The following is a 27151-nucleotide window of genomic DNA, read 5'->3' as shown; positions in this document are numbered from 1 at the left end:
TAGTTATTCTAATATGAATTTTAAACTAGAGCCATCTTTTGATTTTATATGATCAGAATAAATGGAATGGATAAATATTAAACTAGATATTAATTCTATAGTCAGAAGAAATAAGGAAATTCCAATCAACTTTTAATACAAGAGTACCTGTTACTATCTATATGTAATTTGATTTATAAATACCTATCTCATAGGACAATTTATGGTATCAGTGATCCTATTAGTATTTTTGTGGAAAGTTCTTCATTATGACATTTTTTATCTGCTAATAAATGTATTATCAAAAATGAGCTGTTGTCCATATTTTAATTTAAAATTCTTAAATATTTTCTTCTTGCTCAAAAGAAAAGTCCTGCATTGTGCCAAAACCGGTTTGGCTCAATGGATAGAGCGTCGGCTTGGGGACTGAAAGGTCCCGGGTTCGATTCCGGTCAAGGGCATGTACCTTGGTTGTGGGCATATCCCCAGTAGGGGATGTGCAAGAGGCAGCTGATCGATGACTCTCTCTCATCGATGTTTCTAACTATCTCTCTCTCTCCCTTCCTTTCTGTACAAAATCAATAAAATATATTTAAAAAAAAAAAAAAAGAAAAGAAAAGTCCTGCATTGTTCAACATTTTAAAATCTGTATAATTAACTCTGAATAAACAAAATGTCTGGAAAGTCAGAAACTAAATTGGCAAAAGTAAATCTATACAATAAAAAGGTAATAATCGGACTGGGTGGACCAGACATCTTCTGGACATCTGACTTCCTTCCAGATAAAGCCACAGTGGTGGTGGGGCGAAGGCAGAGGCAGTTAGGAGTGATCAGGCCAGCAGGGGAGCAAGCAGTTAGGAATGAGATAAGGCTGGCAGGGGAGAGCAAATAGAGGGCAATCAGGGAGAGCAGTTAGGGGTGATCAGGCCAGCGCAGGAATGATGAGGAGGCAATCAGACCTGCAGGCAGAGGCAGTCAGAGGTGATCAGAAAGGCAGGCAAGCAAGCAGTTAGGAGCCAGTGGTCCTGGATTGAGATTGAGATGCCCCAGATTGGAGAGGGTGCAGACTGGGCTGAGGGACACCCCCACCTCCCTATGCACAAATTTCATGCACCGGGCCTCTAGTATATGATAAAAGGAGATTCCCCTATGTACTCATGCTAATTGTTTTGAAAGTTCAAAAATGAATACTTAAAAGTGAATCATTTATATTTTCATTTCAAATTTTTCAATGGATCCAATAATTCAGACAAGATTTCCAGTGAATAACTGTCAAATCTTGTAGTTTTCTAACTGCTACAGAGTGTTTTAAGAATTGTTATGTATAAACCAGAGATCTCTTGTTATTAACCTGCTTCTTATGTCAATATTGCTCATCGAATAGATCCTCTTTGTTTATTACATTAAAGATATATATTATTAAATTTTATGTAAAAAATGTAAACCATTTTAATTGCTATTTCCAAAGTCTTTAGAACTCGTTTTAGTTTTTAGTTACTCATACATACTCATAAAAACATAAGTGTACCACATGGCCTGAGGGTAGAACATCAGATGATTTGTTTATGTCAATTTAAAATCACCATGAGGAGTGTTTATGCTATCTTAGTCTATTGTATACAATGGAGTAGGATAACCCCTTTGAAGAAATCACTACCTAACCAACTGATTCTCTACATTTTCATAAAATAACTAAATGTTTATTTACCCAGGAGAGCATACCAGCAGGAGCTATTTTGCTCTATAGATAAATACATAGTTACCAGAGATAATATAACAGCAGAACCATTTGGAGTCTCTAAGGTAACAATTTACAGTTTTAGCTTTTATGCTGCTTTTGTAGCCAGAATTCACTGTTTCTGAAAAAAGGGCAAATACTGCAATAAATGTTTAATGACTTATAAGGAAGGCAGGATATTCAGTGGTTGGTTAATTTCCAAGTTTTATGAAAACAACTGCAAAACTATTTTAAGATTGTTAAAAGTACCATAATCATCTTTGAGTAATTAAGTACCTCTGCTTACTTAAATCCAAACTTTTCATTACTAAAATAGAATGTATCTACTAATTTAAATTGAAAAAATAAAGTATAAAGAGTTATCAACATTTTTGACACTAGGTATGCCTTTGAGATACTAAAAGCAAACTTTTCCTTTTTAGGAAAGGTCGTTAAGTTTGGCTTCATTAAAGGAAAAATAGTTATAGTTAGTTAATATGCTCCACTTTTATAGTCAATGGTAGAAAGAATTCTTCCAAATGAAAAAAAAAATTAACTCTTTAACAAATACATTAAAAAGCACTTCAAACAGAGAAGATTTAATTTGTTCAAGTAAATCAACAAAAATGTAGTGAAAAATATCTAAAGCAGTTATTTTCGCAACAGTAGAAATACTGAATAGTTTAATATTTAAACAGTTTGAGAATGTTTGCCTGTAAATAGCTAGATCATCTTATTTTGATAATTTATGTAGAAACACTCCAAATAGTCACATTTTGTAGAGTACTAATAATATGAATAATGGTCGGTAAAGCATTTCCAAGTATAAAAAAAATTTTCCTTTTCCCATACCAGTATATTGAAGTAAAAAAATTAATAGTACTTACAAGCAGCAATATTACAAGAACATTTTCAATCAAAAGAGAAATTTCCATGGCAGGTGCAAGAATTGTCCACCCTCTTTTCTGTCCAATACGAGAAAGTGAAATCCTCTTATCTGCCACCCTGACACCAAAGAATATATTTGTCTACCTCGAAAAAAAAAAAAAATCTTAACATTTCAAGAGCCAACCCTCTGTCTGCTTTTCATGGTTTTCAAAGTAAAACAACCAAAACTCTTCGTTGTTGCAGTTCCAACAATCTATGGTTCAAACAGGGGTAATAGCTCCCTTTTTTGTCTGGTGGCATCCTGGTGAGGGAATGATTTTACTGTCCCTTTTCTGTGGGGCCCTGCCACTTTACCTAAAAGGAAAAGAATTACAACAGGATGACAGGGCCACAAAACAACGCTATTTAGTTTTACAAATCTATTATGTCCTCCAATCTGTTTTATGGGTCTGGTCCTATTATAAGCCAAGAAAAACCCTAAAACAAATATTCTCCCTCCTCTTTCTTTCCATTGAAAACATCTACAATGTTATGACTGTTTTTCTAACAATTTAGCCCCCAAATATTTTCCCCTTACGCCCCCCCACTTCCCAGACCTCCTCCATCCAACTTTTTCAAATATACAAAACATTCAGAGACAAGAAACTGGACTTTTCAAATACAAACTGCTGACAACTGTCAGAAGCACTTTGCTGGGACATTACTGACTGTAGCCTCAATGAATTACCGTAAGCTTGATTCTCTGCGGGTGAATCATTTTCAATGCAGAGCTGTTCAACGTAATTGGCCCAGGATCCCTGCTGCGAAAACCACTTGTCAAATAATGCTTGTTTACAAATATATCTCCAGACAGGAAAAAGTGGCAGTTATTGAATAAGTTCAGGGCCACCTCCAGATTCATAACAGTGGACAGGCTCCCTTTACTTATTAAATCTGTTAAAATTTCCCCTTGATACACTTGCTGATATTAGTTTTGCTTGATCAATATTAGATAAGATCCTTCCCAAATACAACTCTGGACCATTTTATAATAAAAAGTTTTGTGTATTATGTTGTAGTTCAAAGGTTTCTTCCACAGCTTATTTATGCCTAACGTGTGTAATAAGAGAACGAAGTATTTATCTTAGAATGTCAGCTAAAGAGAAAATTTACAGCCTTTTCTCTAACATATTTTAACATACCTTGCTCATCAATCCAAGATTCTAGATATATGTTTGCCTTTTTCTCTTCAATTTGGCCTATTTATGTCTACTGAAGTTAAATTTTATAGATAACTAATTATAAATTATGAATGTAAACTCACATTTCTATCTGCCTTGATTTTTTTTCTTGTTATATAATGGGAGCATTATATTATACACATATGTAAGGTATATACAGGGTGGAGCAAAAGTGCTTTTACAGTTGTTCCTATGAAAAATAATACAACAATGAATAATAATACAAAAATAAGCTGTGTTTCCTGTACTCACAACTGTAAACCTACTTTTGCCCCACCCTGTATACATTACCATTTGGGAAATCGCTGAGCATCTATAGATTGTAGAAAGCAAAGCATATATGAGAGCAAGTTATTATTAATGGGTTCAAAGTACACATCATATCTTTCTGCCCTTGATATTACAGAGTCCCTCCAAAAATAAACAATCAAAAACAAGCTTAAAACTCCAATCTGAATTTTTAAATAAATAGACTGCTGTGGCAAATATTTTCATCTATTCTTGTTGTATGACTTGCAACACTGTCATAGAGAAACACAAAATAAAAGAACATAGAGAAGAGCATAAATAAAGGTCTGGGGTGGTAGTAATGGAAAGACAAAAAACTGTGTTGGGCAGAGATGGAATGAATGAGATGGAGTCCTATATATTAATAAGGTTTTATTTTTAATTACATAAAATAGTAACACATTACAAAATGTGCTCCAAACAGCAGACATGCCTTATTTTTAGGTCTTTCAGAGCAGCCCTGGGTGGTAAAGTAGCATTCATTTTTGGTTAAAAATGAACTCTGTCTCAGGGTAGCCCAAGTTCTGCTGTGTGCTCCCCTAGCTGGGGTAAGGACAATACAGCCCATGGATGTTAAGTTTATACAGTCAGCCAGTCTCTCCTCCACAAGGTCTAGTTCCACTCACAACACTTTAGGAGACCGGCGCTATGTCCTGGCTTCCCTCCATTTCCTTCTGCCTCTTCTTCCTCCTCACACAGTCTTGGCCCTCCTTTCTATTCAGGGCCACCACCTCATTCCATCCCCCCCCCCTAACCCACAGCTACTTACTCCCTTTCATCTCTAGACAGCCCCCTTCCCTCATCACACCTGGAGGGGGGTTAGGGGGGTGGGGGTGGGGGGTATACTAGGAACACGAAAGAATGCATATAATGAGTACTCTTTAAATCCAAACCAGGACAAACCAGGATGCCCCTTCCGGTGGAATAAGACATTTAATGAAAGGATTCCTGGACTTCTAATAAAATGAATTTAACAGGAGACGTTCATAAAAGCACTAGGACTCAGATAACACTTGTCAAGTTAATGGGGAAGGGGAAATGCAGATTGCTTGGATTAGGCACGGGTGATAGCAGGCAGATCAAACTAGTATAACCCTTAAATTAATATTTTTTTAAATCGGAATTAAAGAGAGAAGTTCGTGGAGTGGAGGAGGACGGGAGTCTCAATCTGCTCAGCTTTCACGGGGCTCCTGGGAGCTGGCAGCGCTGGGAAACCAGCTCAGCCTTCTCTTACAACCAAGGCAAACCCATGCGCTTCCTGAGGACACAGGACTCCGCCGCGCTTGTCTTCCCGGCCCAGAGCCCCTTGCCCTGGGGCTGGAAGGACAATGTCAAGGTTCTGTGCCTCACCGGTGGCACCTGAAACCCCCAGCCCTCCCGCGAGGGGGTCGGGTTTTAGATGTTTTCCTGGTGGAGCTGACAACTCCTGCAGCCCCGGTCAGCTCTGAGATGCTGCCCCTCACCCTCACCCGGAGGGACGTGTCCTGCTGCTGAGACCCGGTGTGGAGCAAGGTCCGGGGAGAGCGCCCGCGCGGCCGAGCGACCCGGCGACCTGGCGACCCAGCGACCCCGAGGCCCAGGGCTGCGGGGCACCGATCACCGCACAGGTGCCGCTCCCGCACCCGGCCTCCCCTCCCAGCCACAGGCAGGGACAGTGTTCCGGGTCCGGGGGAGCAGGGAGGCGCACTGGGGACTCCAGCCTCCATGGAAGGGCCGCCGCAGACTTTTCCCTTAGGAAACGCAGAGGCAAGCCCCAGGGAGGTCCAGCGGCAACTTCCCCGCAGCGACACCCCACTCCTCATCCCACCTCTGCGCCTCCTCCCGCTGTCGCCTCGGTGGGACTAGGAGCCCCCAAAAGAAAGGCACCCTACAGGGCAGGGCGCCTCCATTCAGCCCTCCGCCACCCCCACCTCCCCTGGGAAAATAAAAGCTCTTGCCACCCACCCCAGAATAGCAGCTGGCGGTGCCCTAAATAACAGCTCCCCGGAGGGAGGCACTTCCCTCCAAATAAAAGCATCCAGCCAGCCGCCCCCACCACCTTTCCCACCGCCAGCCTCAAATAACGGTTTCTGAAAGCCCCGCGCGGCTCCCCGGGTCCCGGCCACAGTTCCCGCTCCTCCGGACGCGACACGGCACTGCCCCGCGCGCCCCAGCCGCACCCAACCTCCTGGCCTGGGTCCCCGACATCTCTGTACCCGGCTCCCCAACTCCCCCCCCCCCCCCCCCGCAACCAACCCCTTCCCAGCTAGCCTCTGTGCACAGCAGGCTGCTCGCCGGCACTCCCGCAGCTCGTGTCCAGCCACGCCACCAGGGACCCCGGAGCGCGGGCGGAAAGGCCGGGGAAAGCTGCCCGCACACGTGAATCCCAGCCCGGGAGGGGGATCGCGTCCCCAGGCCCCGCCTCGCCCCGCCGGCCGGGGTGGCCCCGGTCACCCCCCTCCCCTCCCCTCTGCTCTACCTTCATTGCTGGGGCTGGCCAGGAGGGTCCGGAGCGCCGCGCACAGGAGGAGGCACGTCCAGAGGGGGGCCCTGCGGGGCGCGGGGTAGCGGCCGGCCGGAGAAGCAGGGGCGCTGGGCGAGGCCGCGCCGCGGCCCGGGGGCCCCCAGCCCCGCATCTTCCCCGCGCGGCTCAGTCCGGGGCTCCGGGCCGCCGCGCGGGGGGACGGGCTCGCGGCTCCGCGGCTCCGGGCGCGCGGGCTCCTGCCGGGGCGATGCGGGGAGCGCGGGTCCTCGGAGCCGGAGGAAGTTTGCTTCCGACCCCTCTTCTCCCTCCTCTCCGGGGGGCTCCGGGAAACACTCGTCACTCCAGGGCGCCCGGAAGGTCCCGCTCCCTCGCCTCCTAGGATCGGTGAGGATGCGGTCTTGGGAACGCGCCGGGCAGATCGGAGCTGCTCCTCGGTCTTCGGGGCTGGAGCGGACGGGGGTTAAGGAAGACAAGTCATCTCAAGTCCAGAAGAAATCCCCCCATAAACAGCGAAGCGGGGAGATCCGGGTGGCTAAGGGGAAAGGAAGGGAGTTGAGAAAATGCGGGGTGGGGGGACTAGGCGAGGGAAAGAGCCGGAGTTCCCCGAGGCTGGCGGAGGGAAGAGCTGCGGGCGGCGCGGGGCCGGGCGGCGGGGCTGGAGGTCCGCGCGGCGCGGGGCGGAGGCGGCGGTGTGTGCGCGGCTGCGAGGCGAGGTGGCAACTGCGCCGCACGGCGCGCTCCCGCTGTGTCTGGGGCTCCGAGCTCCTCGCAGCCTCCCCGCTCCGCACCTCCCACCCTCCTCCACCCCCTCCTCCCTCCTCCCTCCCCCCTCCTCCCGGCTCCCCGCCCTCCGCTGCCCGCCCAGCCCCGCCGGAGAGGATCCGCTGTACGTGCGAGTTGCTTGGACCAAGTCACACGCCCGCGGAGGAGGGAGGCGATCAGGATGCTGCCGTGGTGAGTGTTGCCTAGCGTTCTCTCCAGGAAAGGCTCGTTGTCACCCTCCCCGGAGAATGAGGGCGAAGAATCCTCCTGAGGTCGCCAGCGAGGACCCGCGCTCCACCCCCGGGAGGAGGAAGAGAAATCAAGCCCCGGCCCAGCGCAGCCCCCGGGAGAAGCGGGTTCCTGGGTTTGGCATTCTGCCTGCCTGCCTGCTGCCTGCCCACCACAGGCTGGTGGCATCAGCAACCGGGTGGGAACATGGGCACGCATTCGCAGGCTCCGCTGCTGGAGGACTGGCTGCTGGCACACCTTTACCGCTGACAGCTCTGTTGCTGACCCTTTCTGTGCTTCCGATTCTCACGCTGCTGGGATGGGATCATGAGGCAAGGTTTCCTTCGGACGTCAATTGTAGCGTTTCTGAATTTAGACATGATGGAGATTTTGGGGGAGTCCAGGAATTTGGCTTAATGAGATTTGTAGGGCACCAGGTATTTTAAGCTGTGATGACTTAATTCATCCATTTCATTGATAGAATGTCTTAGTGTCCAATAAATTATATGATATGCAGATACATGTCATTCATTCTAATGAAACTGGCACTGGCCAAATCATTTCAGTCTAAAAAAAAATAATTTTAGTTTCTCGTGTTCTACTGCATTGAGAGACAAATCAGTACGGGCAAAACCAATTTAAAACAATTAACTTTCTATGCTTCACCTCTATACGTCTACTCTTGCTTTAATATTTTTCTTCGATTTTCCATTAATTCTCTTAAAGAGATACCTCCGATGGGCAATTTTAGTATACTGGCACAGAAAGAAAAAAGAGTGCAAAGCATTTACAAGCAAGTGTGATTTCAGAATTGTATTCTGGTTAATTGGTGCGTAGTAACTAACTATTGTAAAGGTTGGGCTTGCCTTCACACCCAATAAAGGAAAGTCTGCTTGCGGGCTTTGACATCTAGAGTCCTGTTTGTCTGCACAAGAAATGTCTCATAATCTTTAGCTGAAAGACATTTGCTTTTTTGTTTAAGTATTTGCAATGAAGATTAAAAGAATGAAATAGCAGAAAAGCAACTTTGTAAATAGGTGGAGGCTCATCTTTCTTTCTTTGATTTTGGTTTTACTGAAATATTTTGGCACCAGAAATCTAAAAGCTGCTTATTTCTATTGCAACGTTGTCCACATGCGTAAGCAAATTTAGAGGAATAACAGTGAATCAATCAATCATCCAGTTTGGCAAGCAGCCTCACAGTGAAATGCAAAGTTGAGATTTATGTTTCCTTTTGAAGGTCATTCAAGAAATAAGCTCCTCCCCCTAAATTTATAGATGAGTTATTCACAAATATCTAAACAGAATATTAAATACGTTACCTGAAGCCTAGGGATACATGATAATGCTAATATTAGACATAGGCAGTTGAATGGGGCTCTCACATAGTTGCTTCCCTTCTGTAGGCCTCAGTATCCTCATCAGTAAAATGAAAGACTGGGAATCTCCCTTCTCTTCGATATTTTTTGCATTTCCGTATTATTACTCTGTCCATCTATTTCCAATTATGTTCTGTTGGCTACAAAATTACCCAATTTCTTCAGCATAGCACTTAGTGCTTCTACTACAATAAAGGACTTAAACTTTCTATTTTATTTTAGACTAAAACCGTACATTCAATGCCCCCTAAATTGCCTGTAGCTCTCTGTCTTTACATCTGTCACTCCATTCTACATAACTTTTATGCCTAAAAAAATTAACACCGCTCCCCTCTCCGCGCCAAACACTCACACATATCTCATCTAAATTTTACCGAGTGGCCCCACCTGTGTGACTCAGTGGATTGAGCATTATCACATGCTCCAAGAAGTCACAGATGTGATTCCCCATCTGACAATGTTCTCTCTCTCTCCCTCTACATCCTGTCTCTCTAAAATCAACAAAAATATATTTTAATAAACATTTAAAAAAGTAAATCCTATCCAGTGTCCAAGGAGAGTCAAGACCAGTCTTTTTCCAAAATGAAGTGACTTGGTTCTCCTCAAAGTATCCATAAGTTATGATGTATGTAAATCAACACAACTGGCAATATTTTCTGAATTAAAAATTGGAACAAATTATCCAGCGATTTTAAGTACATATATTGACATAAAGAGACAATTTAAACAGGGAATGTCAAAGAAAACCTGAAACACTGGTTTCATCACCATAATGATGGTGTGTAATTGTGTGATCTCCTACCCAAGATAGCTAAGTGATTATATGACTGAGAACACAGAATGCAAAATACTTAGTATTCTCCATCTTAAAAGATAGCCATATTTCTCATGATTGTTTAATAATATAATAATTTTGAAAGAATGAACAGCTAGCTGTAAAACAAAGCCCTAGTGACAGCAAAGGAAGTGATTTTTTTTTTTAATCTAATGAGTATTCATCAGGAAAGGTAATAGGTGGTTTGGCTTGGGTTTCAGTCTTAAAGGAAATGCTATATTTGACCATGTGATGATTTCTTGGCATGTAAATGCTATTAGCATACTTACATTGGATCATGGCATTATAGGAAAAGGAAAATGGTGGGTTTTTTTCTTCATTCATATTTACTGCTTTGCACAAGAAAATACTACAATATCAATCCTGGTTTGGATGTCACTGTGTGAATTTCTCATTGTTTGGGATAAGTGCTGGACCCTCAAATTATGAAAGTTGGTGCCTCCCTGGATCCCTGCTTGGATCTGGCTTTTGTACTAAGCTTTTGTGAAGGAGAGATATTTAGAATCACCTTAAAAGACACCTTAAAAGTTCACTACCCTATAAAAGGTGTTATAATTAAGTTCAGTGTGTTAATAAGCCTGAATATATCTTCACTGCATTCAATGTAGAATAACAAAAACAATCACAATAAGCAGACATGCTAGTGTTTACTGAAGTTTTGCTATGTGTGAAGCATTATGTGATATTTTACATTAATTATTTTACTTAATGCTGACACTTCAACCATGATGTCAGTGTAATTAATAGCCTCATGTTAATGATGAGAAGACCAAGGACATGAGGTTAGATGAGCTGAGCAGTCACACAGCTGGTAAAATAAGGGAATTTAAACACATGGTGCTAACTCTACTTGAGAAAATTGTAACTGAATTAAAGAACAAATAACTAGATTTTCCAAAAAAGAAAATGAGGACTACTATGAAATTCTGCATTAACAAGAATAATTAATAGATAAAAATATTCATATTTTCATGTTCATTTAAATCTGAAAGGAATTAGCCAAATAATAAAGTGCAGGTAAAATAAGAGAATGGGAGAAAACAATAAATGAAGGATGCTAAATCAGCATAACCTGGAAAAAAATCATCTCACATGCATGAAATCATGCACACAGTCTGCTTGTGTACAATGAAACAATGGACCAAATCAAGAAAATAAGAATGAGGTGTATTTTCCAATAATATTAACACAAAAACAGGGCACTATGTCCATTTAAATTATGGTAGAAATCATAAACAACAGTTTTTACAAAACTAAATGAAATGCCACAAATGAAAAAGTATTTTTCCTAAAATGTTTTGTAATGTTAGCAATTTTTTACATACATTTAAATGTTTTTGTCCCTTAGTTACATTTTTTTAAGGAGAATTTGGGGAAAAAATAAAAATAAAATTTTAACTCATGGTAGTTTAAATATAAAATTATAAGATACCCTATCCTGGCCAGTGTAGCTCTGTGCTTGAGTATCAACCTCTGAACCAAGAGGTAATGTTTTGATTCCTAGTCAGGTTGCAGGCTCAATCGCCAGTGTTGGATATGCAGGAGGCAGCTGATCATTGATACTCCCTCATCATTGATGTTTCTATCTCTCTCTCTCCCTTCCTTCCTCTCTGAAATCAATAAAAATATGTTTTATAAAAAAGATATCCTAATGAAATCATGACATACTTTATTGAAGTTAAATTTTCAGGTCCATGATTTGCTGAAGAGGATAGCTATATGATGATGTTAATTATTTTGATCCTAAAGGTAAATATTAACTAAAATATATTAAACTAATCCATAGTTCTCAAGTTCACAACCAAGATAATTCTAATATATTCACCATTTTATATGTTGCATTTTAATTTAATTACATAAAACAAAATATTTTAAGTTTTGTTCACTGTTATTTTGTTCTTTTCAAATTTTTTCTGAAATAGAAGAATTCCATTTTTACCTATCAATGTTAAATGTCATTTAATTTAAACTTAGTTGATTATAAAATAATCGACTAAAAGCATCTTAATAAATTAATGAGGGTTTAAATATATATCAATTATTTCATTACAACACATCAAGTTATTGCTTATAAGAAACTTCACTTATTAAATATGTTCAGGTCATATTCATACTAATTTTATCTTCTTTTCTATAAATATTGAGAACAGAACAATCCCCTATTGCTCATGGGTATTAGTAGAGACTTTTGTAGCAAAAAATAAAAAACAAGATATTCAAATCGATTGCCATGAGCCAAAGAACTGCAGATTTTCCTCATTGTTGGTGGTAGTTGTTTTATTCTTTAATCATTCCTGTATGAATGTGCTAGGATTGCCGACCATGCAGCATAGGAAGAGGCCAAGGCTGCTGGAATTGATGAGGAGCCAAACTGTGCTGCCAGGAAGTTCTTTGGTTTTTGTTTGCCTCCAGCATTTGGATAACTGGCACCTTGTGAAGATGTGGACACTGAAATAATGAGGACTCTCAGGGCTGAAGAAATAGGGAAAGTTCCTGCAGAAGAGTCCCAAGACTAAGGTGATACACTGTGAAAGTGACTCACTACACATAAAATTTCACTTATTCTATCTCATCTTCTGGAATCCAGTAATATATAGTGATGGGTGGAAAATAGGTTGTAACATAGGAAGGTTTTTATTAAATTCAGTGTAGATGCTGGCTTAAATTTTATAAATTAGCTACTCATACAAGAATTTATCATTTATATATATAAAAGCCTAAGTGACTAAGCAACTGGTAGACCAGTTGCTATGATACGCACTGACCACCAGGAGGCAGACACTCGATGCAGGAGCTGCCCCTTGGTGGTCAGTGTGCTCCCCCAGTAGGAGCGCCACTCAGCTGACTGATGGGCACCAGACTCAGGGCTCAGAGCTGGTGAGCACCACTGTGGTGGCTTGAGCCTCTCCAAATTGGGACTGACTAGGCATGAGGCTGCCTGTGGAAGGCACAGCAGGGCCGGGATGAGCAGGAGCAGCAGGCAGCATTGGACTGTCAATTCGGACTCAATTCCTGCAGGCCAGGCCGAGGGACCCCACAGGTGCACAAATCCATCCACCGGGCCTTTAGGATCATATAAGAAAGCTGATATATTTGCTCAATAGCATAAGTTTAAAAAGACCATATATGTAAACAGGCTTCTGTTTGTTTTGTTGGTGTTTGTTTGTTTGTTTGTTTGTTTTTAAAGAGAGAAGAAAGGAGAGGGAGAAAGAAAAATATCAAGGAGAAAGATGTGCCCTGACTGGGAATGTAACCAGCAACCATGCTCAACCAACTGATCCACACCAGGTTTTGATACCTTTGTTAATTGTTCATGGAACAGGCTTCTGGGAAAATTTACCAATTATAATCTCATGTACTCTCATATACCGTTGATGGAAAATTAATCTGGAACATCTTTTATAGGTTGGTTTCACAGTATCATTAAGTACCTTTAAAATGTGGGTACTTTTACATCCAGCAATTATTATTATTTTTTAAAAATTTGAGGACAACAAGATGGCAGCATAGGTTAATGCCTATATTGGCCACTTCCCACAACCACATCAAAATTACAATTAAAATACAGAATAACCATCATCCAGAACCGCTGGAAAGCTGGCTAAATGGAAGTCCTACAACTAGAGAAGTAAAGAAGAAAGCATACTGATACTGTTCGGAGGTGAGAGGCGCCAAATGGGCTGGTCTGGCACCCACATGTGCCATTTTTTTAATAGAGAAGGAGATTATCTCTGTGGAGGCCACCCAGAGGGGCAAGGGGCCCCAGCCCCACACCAGATCCCCAACCCAGGGTCCCAGAGCTGGGAAAAGAAGTCCCTATGGGAAGTAAGAAATTGGGGCTGTGAAAACCAGTGCAGATTGGGGCTCAGTAACACACAGGCTGCTGAAGTCCCAGCTGTTCCTCTCAAAGGCCTGCACCACAGACTGAATTTTCAAGGTCCCACTTCCTCTGAGCTCCAGCACTAGGGCAAGGCTCTGGGGAGCACAGACACATATGAAGAGGAACTCCTGGGCAGCTTTCTCCCAGTCAGAGGTGCCCACAGGGATCATGGTTCCTATGCTGGGACCATCACAGGCTGACTGCCAGTCATTTCTATTTGCTCTGCCCTGGTGATTTGCTATGACCCTGCCTCATTCAATTTACAACTCCACCCAAGCTGTGTGCAGCAGCTTTTGCATATGAAAGCCCTGTCCTTGCTCAGGCTACAAGCTCTCAAACAAGCTGCAGCTGGGTCAGGGAGCCCCAAACCTATCAATAAAAGGCCCAAGAACCAACACCTGCCTGCCTTGCTTAATAGCTGGGCATGGTCTGGGGCTGGGCACTTCCAAACTGAAACAATAAGAAGGAATCTGCAAATCTCTCTGTAGCTCCTACTAGATGGGCCCAGATAGTGGCTGACTTCGCACCTCCCTAGCAACCCAAGAGCCATTGTACCCAGTGGCCAGTGTCAGATCATATTACAACTCCACACACCCAAGGGGCAGATTCAGTGAGCAAAAAAGCCCCACTGAAGCAAATACTACTCTATAAGGGTGTCTCCTGCACAGTAGCTCTCCCACTGTAGTACCAGCTGATCCTCACAGCCAATTGGCCTGAAGGTCAATTCCTCCCATAATACTAATAACAATAAAGTTTCAAGTATGACAAGATTATACTTACAGCCTACAAAGGAAGGTACCTAGAACTCCTTGCTGATCCCTGTAGAATATCTGCTACACAAGGCTACTCTACCAACTCAAGGAGACATAGCAGCTCTACCCAATACATAGAAACAAACACAGAAAAAAAGGGGAAATGCAGAGACAAAAAAATATGTCACAAATGAAAGAAATGGAAGAAATTGGATATTCTATTGGATATAAAATTCAAAAGCATGGTTATAAGGTTACTCAAGAATCTTCTAGAAACTTCAAAAAAAAGAAAAAAGACCAATCAGAAATTAAGCATACACTGACTGAAATAAAGAATAATATATAGAAATTCAACAGTAGACTAGAGGATCCTGAGAATCAAATAAGTGATTTGAAATATGAGGAAGCAAAAAACACTCAACCAGAAGAGCAAAAAGAAAAAAAGAAGCCAAATATATGAAGATAACATAAGCAGCCTATGGGACAACTTCAAGAATACCAACACCCAAATAGAAGAAAATTATTTTCTTCTGGGGATGCCAGAAGAAAAGAGAGAGCAAGATATTGAAAACCTATTTGAAGAAATAATGACAGAAAACTTCCTCTACCTGGTGAAAGAAGTAGACTTACAAGTCCAGGAAGCATAGAGAACCCTAAGCAAGAGGAACCTGAAGAGGGCAACACCAAGACACATCATAAGTAAAATTCCAGGGCTAAAGACAAAGAGAGAATCTTAAAAGCAGCAAGAGAAAAGCAGTTAGTTACATACAAGAGAATGCCCATATGACTGTCAGCTGATTTCTGAATAGAAACTACACAGTCCAGAAGGGAGTGGCAAGAAATATTCAAAATTATGAATAGCAAGGACCTAGAACCATGATTACTTTACTCAGCATAGCTATAATTTAGAATGGAAGGTTAAATAAGAGTTTCAGAGACAAGAAAAAGCTAAAGGAGTTCACCACCAAACAAGTATTATATGAAATGTTGAAGGGTATTCTTTAAGAAAAAAAAAAAAAAAGATAAAAAATATGAACAACTAAATGGCAAAAAAAATACATATCTATCAACAATTGAATCTAAAAATAAAAACAAATAAATAGAAATCTTAATTAACAGAATGAACCGGTGAACAAAATAAAAATCAGATGCATGGAAATGGAATAGAATGATGATTCTCAGAGGGAAGGGGGGTAGGGGGAGGAGATTAAACGAAGATTTTATATGCATAGTAGAGGCCCAGTGCATAAATTCCTGCATGGGTGGGGTCAGGCCAGCCCATCCCCAGTTGGGTGGATTGGGGCCAGGCCTTTGGGAGGAGGAGATGGTGGGCAATTACCTGGTGGGCCCTGTCCCTAATTGTCATAGGGGGGCAATCAGGAGTGGGACCGACTGTAGCAAGGTGCTGCGGTCCAATGGGGTGGTGGGGGCCCATTGGGGGTGGGGCAGGTGGGGGGAAGGAGCTGCACGAGGTTGGCCGGTCATCCCTGCATCCTATTAGGGTAGTGGGGCCAATTGGAGGTGGGGCTAGCTTGGGGTGGGGCCATGGGAGGTTGGCAGGCAGCTCTACTCCCAGATTGAGCCAGTTTGCTTGCTGCAGAGGGAGTCCTAGCTACAGGTAGTTCTGGTCGTTACAGGGTTCCTGTTACTGGCTTTTTATATATATAGATTTGCAGTACCTATGGACACAGATAATAGGGTGATATGTGGTTTATGGCCTTTCTGATTACATCACTAACTTACTCAACAAAAACAGGACAAATCGGATCCAACTGTGTAAGAAGTTCCTTTTAAAGGAAAATGTTAGATCACACACAAAAAAAATTTAACATGTACCCAAAATAGCAGATGATATAGGAATGGAATATTGAATAAATAAATTCAGAAAATCAAATAAACATTTTATATAAATCCTATAACATATTTATGTACTTAAACTTTAAGGACCTTATAAATAGAAAACTAAATATCTTAAAATATTAGCTATATAAACTTTTACTTCTTTGCTAATTTAAAGTTTATTCTTGAATCTCATTCTCTCTCTTTAAATTTTTTTTACACTCTTAAAGCATATTCCACTACCCAAATGTGTAATTCATATCACTTCATCCCAAACTGACATTTCAAAAGATGAGTTCAAATACATTTGCAGAGATATTTTTTAGTTCATTCAAGCTGAGCAGTACTTCTTATCTTTTGAAATGTCAGGTGGCTGGTCTAAGGAATATGGAAACAGATATCTTTTTTAAGCAACATCACACATGGACATAGAATTATGACTTGGTTTCTCTAAGCAAACTGTTGGAAAATTATTAGTTATTTGTGTGCAGACATTTTTTTTTTCGGGGGTGGGGGCAAGCATTGCAAAAGAAGAAAATCAACCATTTTAATTAATTTGTATTGGGAGTTTGGTTTTAAGTCTCTTTTTTATATGATCTATTTTGGACTTTCTAATCACTTTATGTAGATTAAAACTTTTATTTTCATTTAGTGAAGCAGTACTATAAAAACCAACAAACTCCATGATGTAGAACAAATATTTTAATAGAATTTTTGAAATCTACATTTGACATTAAAATATTTTTAAAATTGCAAGCCACACATAACATTTTTTAAAATTTAATTGATTATGGAATCACATAATTTTATTCATCCCCCCATTCCTATCCCAAACCCCTTCCCACATATGCCCCCACCCCCCTGTTGTCCATGGCCACATACATGCATACAAGTTCTTTGGTTGATCTTTCCCTCTTACCCCCACCCTCCCCTACTTTCCCTCTGAGGTTTGAGAGTCTGATCGCTGTTTCTCTTTCTCTGGGTCTGTTTTTGTTTATCAGTTTATGTTGTTCATCACATATAACATTTATATATTCTTAACCCCATGTAAATGTTTACAGGTCCCATATTTGCTTAAAATTATTATAGGGATGAGTTTGTGCATTGAATGAATATAGCTGACTAAACACCTGCATCCACTTTAGATTGCCTCTGAACTACTAAAATTACTAATAAAGAAATTACACTCAAAAAACAACACAATGTCGTAAGGAGCAAGAGAATAAGAAAGGCAACAGAAAAAATATTTTGGAAGATGAACTGCAAATATAGTTGATAATAATCTAAGTGGTCCAAGGAAGTTGAATCTTAAATCAACAGGTAGAACAGTAATTAGCAACTTGATTTTTATTATGAGTCCCAAGAAGGCTCTAAAGTTTATGGCAGAATGATGGAATAAAAACATGAATTTGGTTGAAGTGTGTTTTAAAAATAATTGGTTTCTCAGATCTTGTCTCCTAATCTATGTACTTAAGTGTGCTGCCCTCTTCTTTACCTCATTCAAACCTGGAGTTTTATTCTCTGAAAAAAGTAAAAGAAAGGCCTCTGTTCTCTCTCTCTCTGTCCTCTCTTGTTCTCTCTCTCTCTGTCCTCTCTCTCTCTCTCTCTCTCTCTCTCTCTCTCTCTCTCTCTCTATTTCTGTTCTCTCTCTCTCTCTCTCTCTCTCTCTGTTCTCTCTCTCTGTTCTCTCTCTCTCTCTCTCTCTCTCTCTCTCTCTCTCTCTCTCTCTCTCTGTTCTCTCTCTCTCTCTCTCTCTTCTCTCTCTCTCTGTTCTCTCTCTCTCTCTCTCTCTCTCTCTCTCTCTCTCTCTCTCTCTCTCTCTCTCTCTCTTTGAGAGGGGAAGGGAGGGTGGGGGAGAGAGAGAAACATCAATGTTAGATACATTCATTGGTTGCCTCCCACAAGCTCCAGGGATATCAGGCAGAATGAAGATAAGAATCGCTTCCTGCATATTTTTTTTTAAATATATATTTTATTGGTTTTGTACAGAGAGAGAGAGAGCTAGAAATATTGATGAGAGAGAGTCATCGATCAGCTGCCTCTTGCACAACCCCTACTGGGGATATGCCCACAACCAAGGTACATGCCCTTGACCGGAATCGAACCCAGGACCCTTCAGTCCCCAAGCCTATGCTCTATCCATTGAGCCAAACCGTTTTCGGCGCTTCCTGCATATTTTAAGTTATTATACTAGTTGTCTATTTTGGGGAAACACATGACCCCAACACTCAACAACTTGAAACAATATTGATCACCTTACAGTTCCTATAAATCTTGGAGCTGGACACAGCTTAGCCGTATTATGTGGTTCAGGGTCCCTCAGAGGCTGAAATCAAGGTGTTGGATAGAGTTATAGTCATTCCAATCCTTAACTGGCAAAGGATTTCCTTTTCAGCTCAGTCACTTTCTTGTTGGCAGGATTGTGTTTCCTGTAGGCTCTCAATCAGAGGCAATCCGCGGTCCTTGCCATGTGAGTCACTTCAACATTACATCATGCTTCATCAAAGTGAGCAAGTCAAGAAAGTGAAAGAGTACACAAGTAAGATAAGAGTTATAATATTTTACAATCTAATTTCAGAAATTATATTCTATCACTTTGCCTGTTCATTAGAAGAAAGTCACTAGATCAGCCCACATTTAAGAGGAAGGGACTACACAAGGATATAAATACCAGAAGATGAGGTCATCGGGAACACCTCGGGAAGTGTGCCCACCACCAAGTTCTATGTATGAAACACCAGATCTGTCAACCTTCCTTGCCCAATTAGCTTTGAATTCAGGAACAGGGACAAGACATAGTATGGAGTAATAAAAAACAAACAAACTTTTGAAAATTAAGTGTATATGACTGAAATGAAAAATTCAATAAAAGTTTGGTTATATAGAGAAGAAAATGAAGCAAAGAAGATACTGCAAAGTGACTATAACAAATTCAGAGGACTTATCATAAGGTCAAACATTCTAAAATAATATTTCCAGAAAGAGATAAAATAGAGTAAAAGAAAATCAGCAAAGAAATAATTAAAGTAAACACCTGAAAATAAAAGACACAAGTTTGCACATTTAAAGTCCCATACCACATGGTTTAAAATAGATAAGAACAGACTAATTGACATGACATTTTAGAATAATCATGAAAAAGAGGAGTCTATTAACTTCTAGAAAAAGGGAAAAACATTAACAAAGAATTCAGACAAAAAGAGTTAGTAATCAGAATCACTTTAAGTGTGTGAATAGCAACACTGGAAAATTGAATAACATGAAGCAGTGTCTTCAAAATTCAACAGAAAAAATATTTCCAAATTTTACTTTTTACATCCAGCTGAAATATTACTATGTGCAAGGATTGAAAAAAAATTGTATTTCTTAGTACTTCTCATTCAACCTTTCTTAAGAAATTATTGGATGATGTGCTTTACCAAACTAAGCATATAAACAAAGAAATAATTATAGAAAATATGTCTCCAGCACTGAAATAAATAAAGAAGACTAGAATTCTCAGAATATGTTCAAGGATGATCCCAAAATGAGATTTGTATTCCAGACATGGAGGGTAAACAGTCCCCATTGGAAAGATTAGAAAGTTTTTAGAAAGATTCCTTTAGAAGATAAAATTTATAGAATGGTTGATGTGTATTAATGCAAGAATAATAATATAATTAGCAAATAAATTGTGATTATTTTAATAATAGGTAGAAAGAAAAAGTTATTTAGGAAAAACAAAGTTTTAAGAAAGAAACAAGTAATATGATTATCTCTTGCATGACTTGTTAATAGCATTCACACAGTAACAAATGGTCAATGTAGATCTAATAACACTTTTGATAAATAAGAGTGATGAGAAGCTGTAATGGAATGGTTACAGAGGAATGATGAAAGAGAATCAATTTTTTATCTTTATAATTGCAAAATCAATAGGTATTGTATAAGTCTTTAAAAAATTTGATATGCTGAAGTATGTTTATTTTATTTAGAGACATATTGTTATATAAAAAATATTGAGTTAAAAGAGTCAAAATGGTTGATTTGGAGATGGAGGTGTCAGGGACAGACATAATAAACCACTGATTTATCAATAAACTGTATAGAACAAATGTGTCTCTAAATTATAAGCATGTATAACATTAACTATAATTAAAAATAAAACTATAGTTAGTTTGGTCTTAAATATTTTTCAAAATATGTAACATATGTAATATTTGCTAATTTGTAATTAAAAAAAAAGAAAGGGAGAATGGGTGCGAGAAACACCAATTATAAAAGAGAATCATTGATCGACTGACTCCTGCATGCCCCTACATGGGATCGAGCCTACAACCCAGGTATGTGCCTTGACTGGGAATTGAACCCATGGCCTTCTGGTTCCTAGGTCAAAGCTCAACCACTGAGCTGTGCCAGCTGGACATCAATTTGTATTTTATTTATTTATTTATTTATTAAATATTTTATTGATTTTTTACAGAGAGGAAGGGAGAGAGATAGAGAGCTAAAAACGTCAATGAGAAAGAAACATCGACCAGCTGCCTCTTGCACATTCCCTACTGGGGATGTGCCCGCAACCAATGTACATGCCCTTGACCGGAATCGAACCTGGGACCTTTCAATCTGCAGACCGATGCTCTACCACTGAGCCAAACCAGTTTCAGCCAATTTGTATTTTAAATGTGAGCATTATATTTTAAATTTTATACCTGTCAATAAATGTGCATCTCATTCCATTATATAATTTTTCAGTTATGTAGTTTTATAGTATTCTGATATACTAGAGGCCCAGTGCACAAAATTTGCACTCGGGGGTTCCTTCAGCCTGGCCTGCACCCTCTCTCAGTCCAGGAGCCATCAGGGGATGTCCAACTGAGGGTTTAGGCCCACTCCCGAAGAAGGAAATGCTCCCCTTGGGCCCAAGCCTGGCAGTCAGATATTCTTAACACTGCCACGGAGGTAGAAGAGGCTCCCACAACCACCACCACTGTGCTTGCCAGCCTTGAGTGAGGCTGGCTTCTGGCTGAGCAGTGCTCCCTCTGTGGGAGTGCACTGACCACCAGGGGGCAGATGCTCCCTTGGTGGTCAGTGCACATCATAGAGATCAGTTGAGTGGCCTTAGCATATCATTAGCATATTATACTTTGATTGGTTGAATGGCCGATTAGGCACATAGCCTATTAGACTTTTGTTATGTAGGATGGGTTAGTGCAAAATTTATTAATCTATTTTTTTCTCCATTTGCAATGTAATGAAGACTCTTGCACATGCTTTGTGAGAATTTGTCTAAATTAGAAATAGAACTGAAGGATTATAAGTTAAAAATTATTTTTTATAAGATATCATCAACTTGTTCTTTATAATATCTGTAAAAATTTTCATTTGAAATAGTCCAAATTTGGCAAGGGCTACAGGTTGCTGTTTCCTCTCCCTTGATAACTGATTTCTCAGTAAAGTGTTCATTTACTTGATTGTTAAATTTCTATACTGCTTTTTCTCTAAAGGGTTCATGAGGTTTTATGTTTTTATTCATTTTTTCTTCTATGCAACAATAAATGCAGGAGGACAGTGAAGTGAAGTCAATATAGGTTTAATAGAAAAATGATTGTGAATTAAAACTTCAAATACCAACAAAGATATTGTTCGTGTGTGAAAGAAACATTCAGAGTCTTGTATAGCCTCAAAATAATAACACTCAAATATATTTTCCTCAAACATTTTTCTGAGAAATTTTCCATGTCATCAAGAGATAAACAAAATATGAGCTAAGAAATAGCTATGAACATTCAACAGCTGAAAATCAAGATTAAATGTATAAAACTATGAATGTCTATGGGAAAGGGTAAGGTTTCAATAGATGTACAGAAATAACTAATGTAGTTATAAACCCAAAATAAAATGTTTAAGTCTAAAAATATTTGCAAAATAATTGCTTTAAATATAAGGTTTATAACCTCCAGAAACATAAATAAAAACTGGAAAAAATACTAAGAAAGTAATGCAAAGAAAATGAGTAAAAGGATCTAAAAATAAACAGTTTAATATTAATAGTAATATAACTAGATTTTTTAAACAAATGTTAAAATCTAAGTAGTTGAATTGAAATTAGCACCCTAATTTTTAAAGCACTGCAGAAAGAAGTCAGTAGACCAAAAGACAGAACAAAAAGAACTTCCGAAAAAGCATAGACTAAAATTAAACAATGGGCTGAATATAATTTTATGGAAATAAATATGAGCAGCTTAATTTCCTTGATTATATGTTGAGATACTCAAACTGAGTAACATGGGAAACTATTTCATGTTTTTGATTCACGGATGATTTCTTGTAGGAAATGCTCTTCCAATCAAAATCTGAGTTATAAGAAAGCTTGAAAAAGATTTAGATCATATTTAAATTGATGGAAATGCAAGAAAACATGATAAATACAAAAAAAAATGTTAACAATGGGATGAAATGCAATATCCTTTGGACTTCTCTGCCTGTGAAATCTTTCTAATTCTATAATAAGCTGCTCAAATATCACTAGGCATTGAAGCACTTATCAGTAGGCCCCAGAATGGATGACTCTCTTCCCTTGCAGTTTTGTATTTCTTCCAAGGTAGCACTTAGACTTGGTGGTACTAATGACTCTTCCCTGTACTAAATAAAGGCTCTCGTGACAGAAAGCATGCACTAGTAATTTTTGTTGCCAATGTCTAGAATGAACTGAGACGAATATATATTTAAGCCATGTTTATGATGTGTGTCAGGCTGAATTTTTAAAATAATCTCAGCCTCCTTATTCAAAGGTAATAACTTTTTAAAATATATATATATTTTTAAAATTTATTTTAGAGATAAAGGGAGAGGGAGAAAGTTAGAAATGCAAAGAAAATGCATAAAAGAATCTAAAAACAAAGTTTAATATTGACAGTAACATAACTAGATTTTTTAAACAAATGTTAAAATCTAATTACCGTATTTTTCAGACCATAAGACGCACTTTTTTTCCCCCAGAAGTGGGGGGAAAAAGTCCCTGCGTCTTATGGTCCAAATATAGCCTACACATATACTGTAAAAAAAAAGTTTTTTTACTTGCCCGGCTCTGTGTGGTCTCTGTGTGCTTGCCCGGCTCTAAAATGGTTCTAAATGCTGCTGTTTACTTTACAGGGTTGATTACATGTGTTTATGACTGTGATGTTGGGTTTTAATGCACATAAAATATTTTAGGACACTATTTGTTTCAGAATCTTTTTTTCTTCATTTCCCTTCTCTAAAAACTGGTGCGTCTTATGGCCCGGTGCGTCTTATGGTCCGAAAAATACGGTAGTTGAATTGAAGTTAGCACCTGAGTATTTAAAGCACTACAGACAGAAGTCAGTAAAGCAAAAGATGAAACAAAAAGGAACCCCCAGAATGCATAGAACAAAGCATTGAGAGAGAATCAATGATCTGCTGCCTCCTACACACAACCACTGGGGATGGAGTCCACAAGCCCTGCATTGCCCTGATCTACTATAGAATCGAACTGTGGCCTTCTGGCTCATCGGTTGACACTCAATGAATCAGCCAGGAGGGCCGGGCAAAGTAATAACTTTTCATAAAGTATCATTCCTTATGATTTTGTGATAATCACTCTATGTTAGAATTGTGTCTGATTCATACACCCTTGAATGTGTTAGGAATGTTTTCAAACTCTAAAATCATGGTATATTTACTTGAAAAATGCTAAAAGAAAAATGCTGATTTTTAAGTATCTTTGAATTTGAAGACTAGTAGATTTATAACCGAGTAACTAAATACACAGCATTTACCACTGGTCTTTATTTTTCCCCATCTTCTTATTAAACAGTCTTTAAAGGGTTATATTTTGGAATAGTAGCAAACTATAAGGAACACATTCTGAGGCCAAATGCTTTACATCTTTTTATCATTATGAGAAAATCACCAAAGTCAATATGATATCAAAGAGTAAATCTAGATTAGTACTTGGAATTGTTTTTATGTTGGGATTTTTTTTTTTCATGGAATATGCTTTTCATTCTAGCTTAATGAAAAACTTTTGATGATATCCCAATTACCAATTTTAAATAGAAGTCTAAATTATAAAACAAAAAGAAAGAAAAAAGCAACACCTTGTTTTAGTTTAGACTCTAAACTAAAGTCACTTTTACTATTTTATTTAAGTACAAATAAAACTTTTTGTTAATAAATATTTAGAAAGACAAGTATTATATTCTAATGAAGCTCTGTGCATGAGTATAATTTCTATTTGAACTTGCACACAACTAATGGTAAAATTGTTATAATTGTGTTTAGGTGTGGCTGAAAAAGCTCAATGCCTCCTGAAGAACCATTTTCAAAATTTAAACAAAGTATTTGCTATATATCCATTTCTAGAACTGGAACTTTTCATTGTTTTCAAGTCAGTTTCAGCTCCAATTTTATAATCCATTGTATTCACATGTACCCTACCTTGAGAATGGCTAATGAGGGCAGGTAAATTCACCGATTCATTCTGACTCCGTTTCAGGTGTTGAGAAGTCATATGTTGTATGAATTTTGATTTGAGTTGTTTGGCAGTTTCTTTGTATTCTTTCTGGACTGCAGTTCTCAAATCTGAAATAAGGAACTCATTACCACTGGAAGACATTACCAATACCCATTGATCATATTAAAGCACACTGGTATTTCAGGTCATGCAAACTCTAGAAATGAAGTACGGCGAATTTGGTCAGCCATGAAATAAAAATAGTAATTGTTTCATGTTTGTTACCCTGAAGCAGAGTAATGGGAATGCTATCACTAAATTGAGCACCCGACCAGAGCTGTAGGATACACTTGCAAAAAAAATCTTAAATACAAACTGCATATGTGAAGGAATTGCTAAATTTAGCTATGGCAACCTGTAAGATTGGAGATTGCTTGTTTCTGCAGAGGCCTCTGCTTCTCTGTAGTAAAAATGCCAGCTTGACACAAATATGTGTTCAGCTCAGGACTAAAATATTTTGGAAGTTTTGTTGAAATTTACATTGACTAAGAATGATGCTGGGAAATGACTCATTCTAAAAAAAAAAATGTGCCTACATATCTTTTAATCTTTATATTCAGTTGTTCCAAATATTATCTTTAATTATTTAGATAAATTACCTAAAAATCATGTAATTTACATTATGTACTCATGTAGACTAGCATAATTATATATTCACAAGCATCATTACTAATAGACTGGCCCAAAACCTTACTGCTTCTTTTATATTTGTTATTTAGTGAAAAACAGAGAAAATACTAATAATAAAATTTCTAGATAGGTAGCTAATAAGCAATTATTTGGGAGTTTTAAATTAGATAACAGAAAAGTTAACACTAGCATTTTCTGCAAACCAGTGGCCCGAAATATTTTTCTATAACACATCCTATCATTAAAATATTTTTGATAAATATGCCAAAACTAGAGGCCCTGTTCACAAAATTCATGCACTGGGGTCCCTCAGTCTAGCCTGTACCCTCTCCAATCCAGTACCCCAAGGGGGATGTCTGACTGCTGGTTTAGGCCCAATCCCTGTTTGTTTGATTGGGCCTAAACCGGCAGTCAGACATGCCTCTAGCAATCTGGGACCACTGGCTCCTAACTGCTCACCTGCCTGCCTGATCACCCCTAACTGCTCCCCTGCTGGCCTGATTGCCCCTAATAGCCTTTGCCGTGGCTCCACACCTAGAAACCAGGATTCCCTCCTCTGGCTGACCATAGGCACTCAGAACCTGAGCTTCCCTCCCTCTGGCCGGCTGCAGGCTCCCTGGACCTGGGGCGGCTTTAGCCGGGCCAGCCGCAGCTGCAGGGTACTGTGGATGGGGAGCTTTGCCTTGGATTGCAGCTACAGGTGCCCAGAACTGCAGGGCAGGTGGCTTCTGCCTTTCTGGGCTGCAGCCGCTGGCACCTGGGACTGCAGACAGGCAGCTTCGCCAGGGTGTGGCTTTGCCAGGAAGGATGTCCAGATGGACATCCAGAAGATGTCCGGTCTAATTAGCATATTACCCTTTTATTAGTATAGATATGTTTACTTATTTATATGTTATTTAAACATGCTTCTTTACTAATGCCTTTTCTATAATCTAAATCATTATAAAATTCAGACTTCAAAATAATTAAAACTTCTTTTAAAATTTTATTAACTACACTAGAGCCCTGATGCACAAAATTCATGCAAGAGTAGGCCTTCCTTCCCCCTCTGTCGCCCAGGACCTGGGCTTCCCTCACAGTTCTGGCTTTGCCCAGAAGGTCATCCAGAAGGAAGTCTGGTCTAATTAGCATATTATGCTTTTATTATTATAGATATGTACATTAATACTTCAAACTGTCTTTTTGATGATTTAGCAACTTTTTGCTGATTTCTTGTCATGCCAGTTTAGACATGACATCACTGTCTTTGTCTTGCTGTGTGGCCTACTACTAGATTGAATTCAACTGATAAGTATCAGTTCTGCCATTTTCTGAAGTTTTCTCATCTTTGCATTATTAACCATAAATTAGCTATAATATATGTGTATTTAGCAAAAATTATTGTGGGCCACTTGTCCATCTTATGAATATTGTATTAATTAAAACTATAGAACATGCTGAAACCGGTTTGGCTCAGTGGATAGAACATCAGACTACGGACTGAAAGGTCCCAGGTTCGATTCCAGTCAAAGGCATGTACCTTGGTTGCGGGCACATCCCAGTAGGGGGTATGCAAGAGGCAGCTGATCAACGTCTCTCTCTCATTGATATTTCTAACTCTCTATCCTGCTCTCTTCCTCTCTGTAAAAAAAAAACAAAACAATAAAATATATTTAAAAAAACTATAGAAGATATAGTGTGGAAGTTCATTCAGCTACACACATGCAAACTTCAAGAAGTAGAAGATGCTAAGGCAAACAGAAGATTAAATATGATACTGTCAATCTCTTCAGAAT

At 39.4% G+C, this 27151-nt stretch overlaps 1 protein-coding gene across 13 annotated transcripts in view; it reads right to left on the bottom strand.

The window, feature by feature from the left end:
• Positions 1 to 7123, bottom strand: part of EPHA5 (EPH receptor A5) — a 304352-nt gene extending 297229 nt beyond the window's left edge. For all 13 annotated transcript variants that reach the window (XM_084889795.1, XM_084889801.1, XM_084889800.1 and 10 more), the window contains exon 1: positions 6551 to 7123. In XM_084889795.1, coding sequence (XP_084745921.1) covers positions 6551 to 6707 — 157 coding nt within the window. In that variant the 5' untranslated portion in view covers positions 6708 to 7123. The remainder of the gene's footprint in view (positions 1 to 6550) is intronic.
• Between the last annotated feature and the right edge of the window lie 20028 nt (positions 7124 to 27151).

Source organism: Pipistrellus hanaki (genome assembly GCF_964339955.1).
Source record: "Pipistrellus hanaki genome assembly, chromosome: 1".
In the NCBI taxonomy this organism is placed as follows: domain Eukaryota; kingdom Metazoa; phylum Chordata; class Mammalia; order Chiroptera; family Vespertilionidae; genus Pipistrellus; species Pipistrellus hanaki.
The sequence above is the reverse complement of the archived record's forward strand: the minus strand, read 5'-3'. Positions and strand labels throughout refer to the sequence as shown.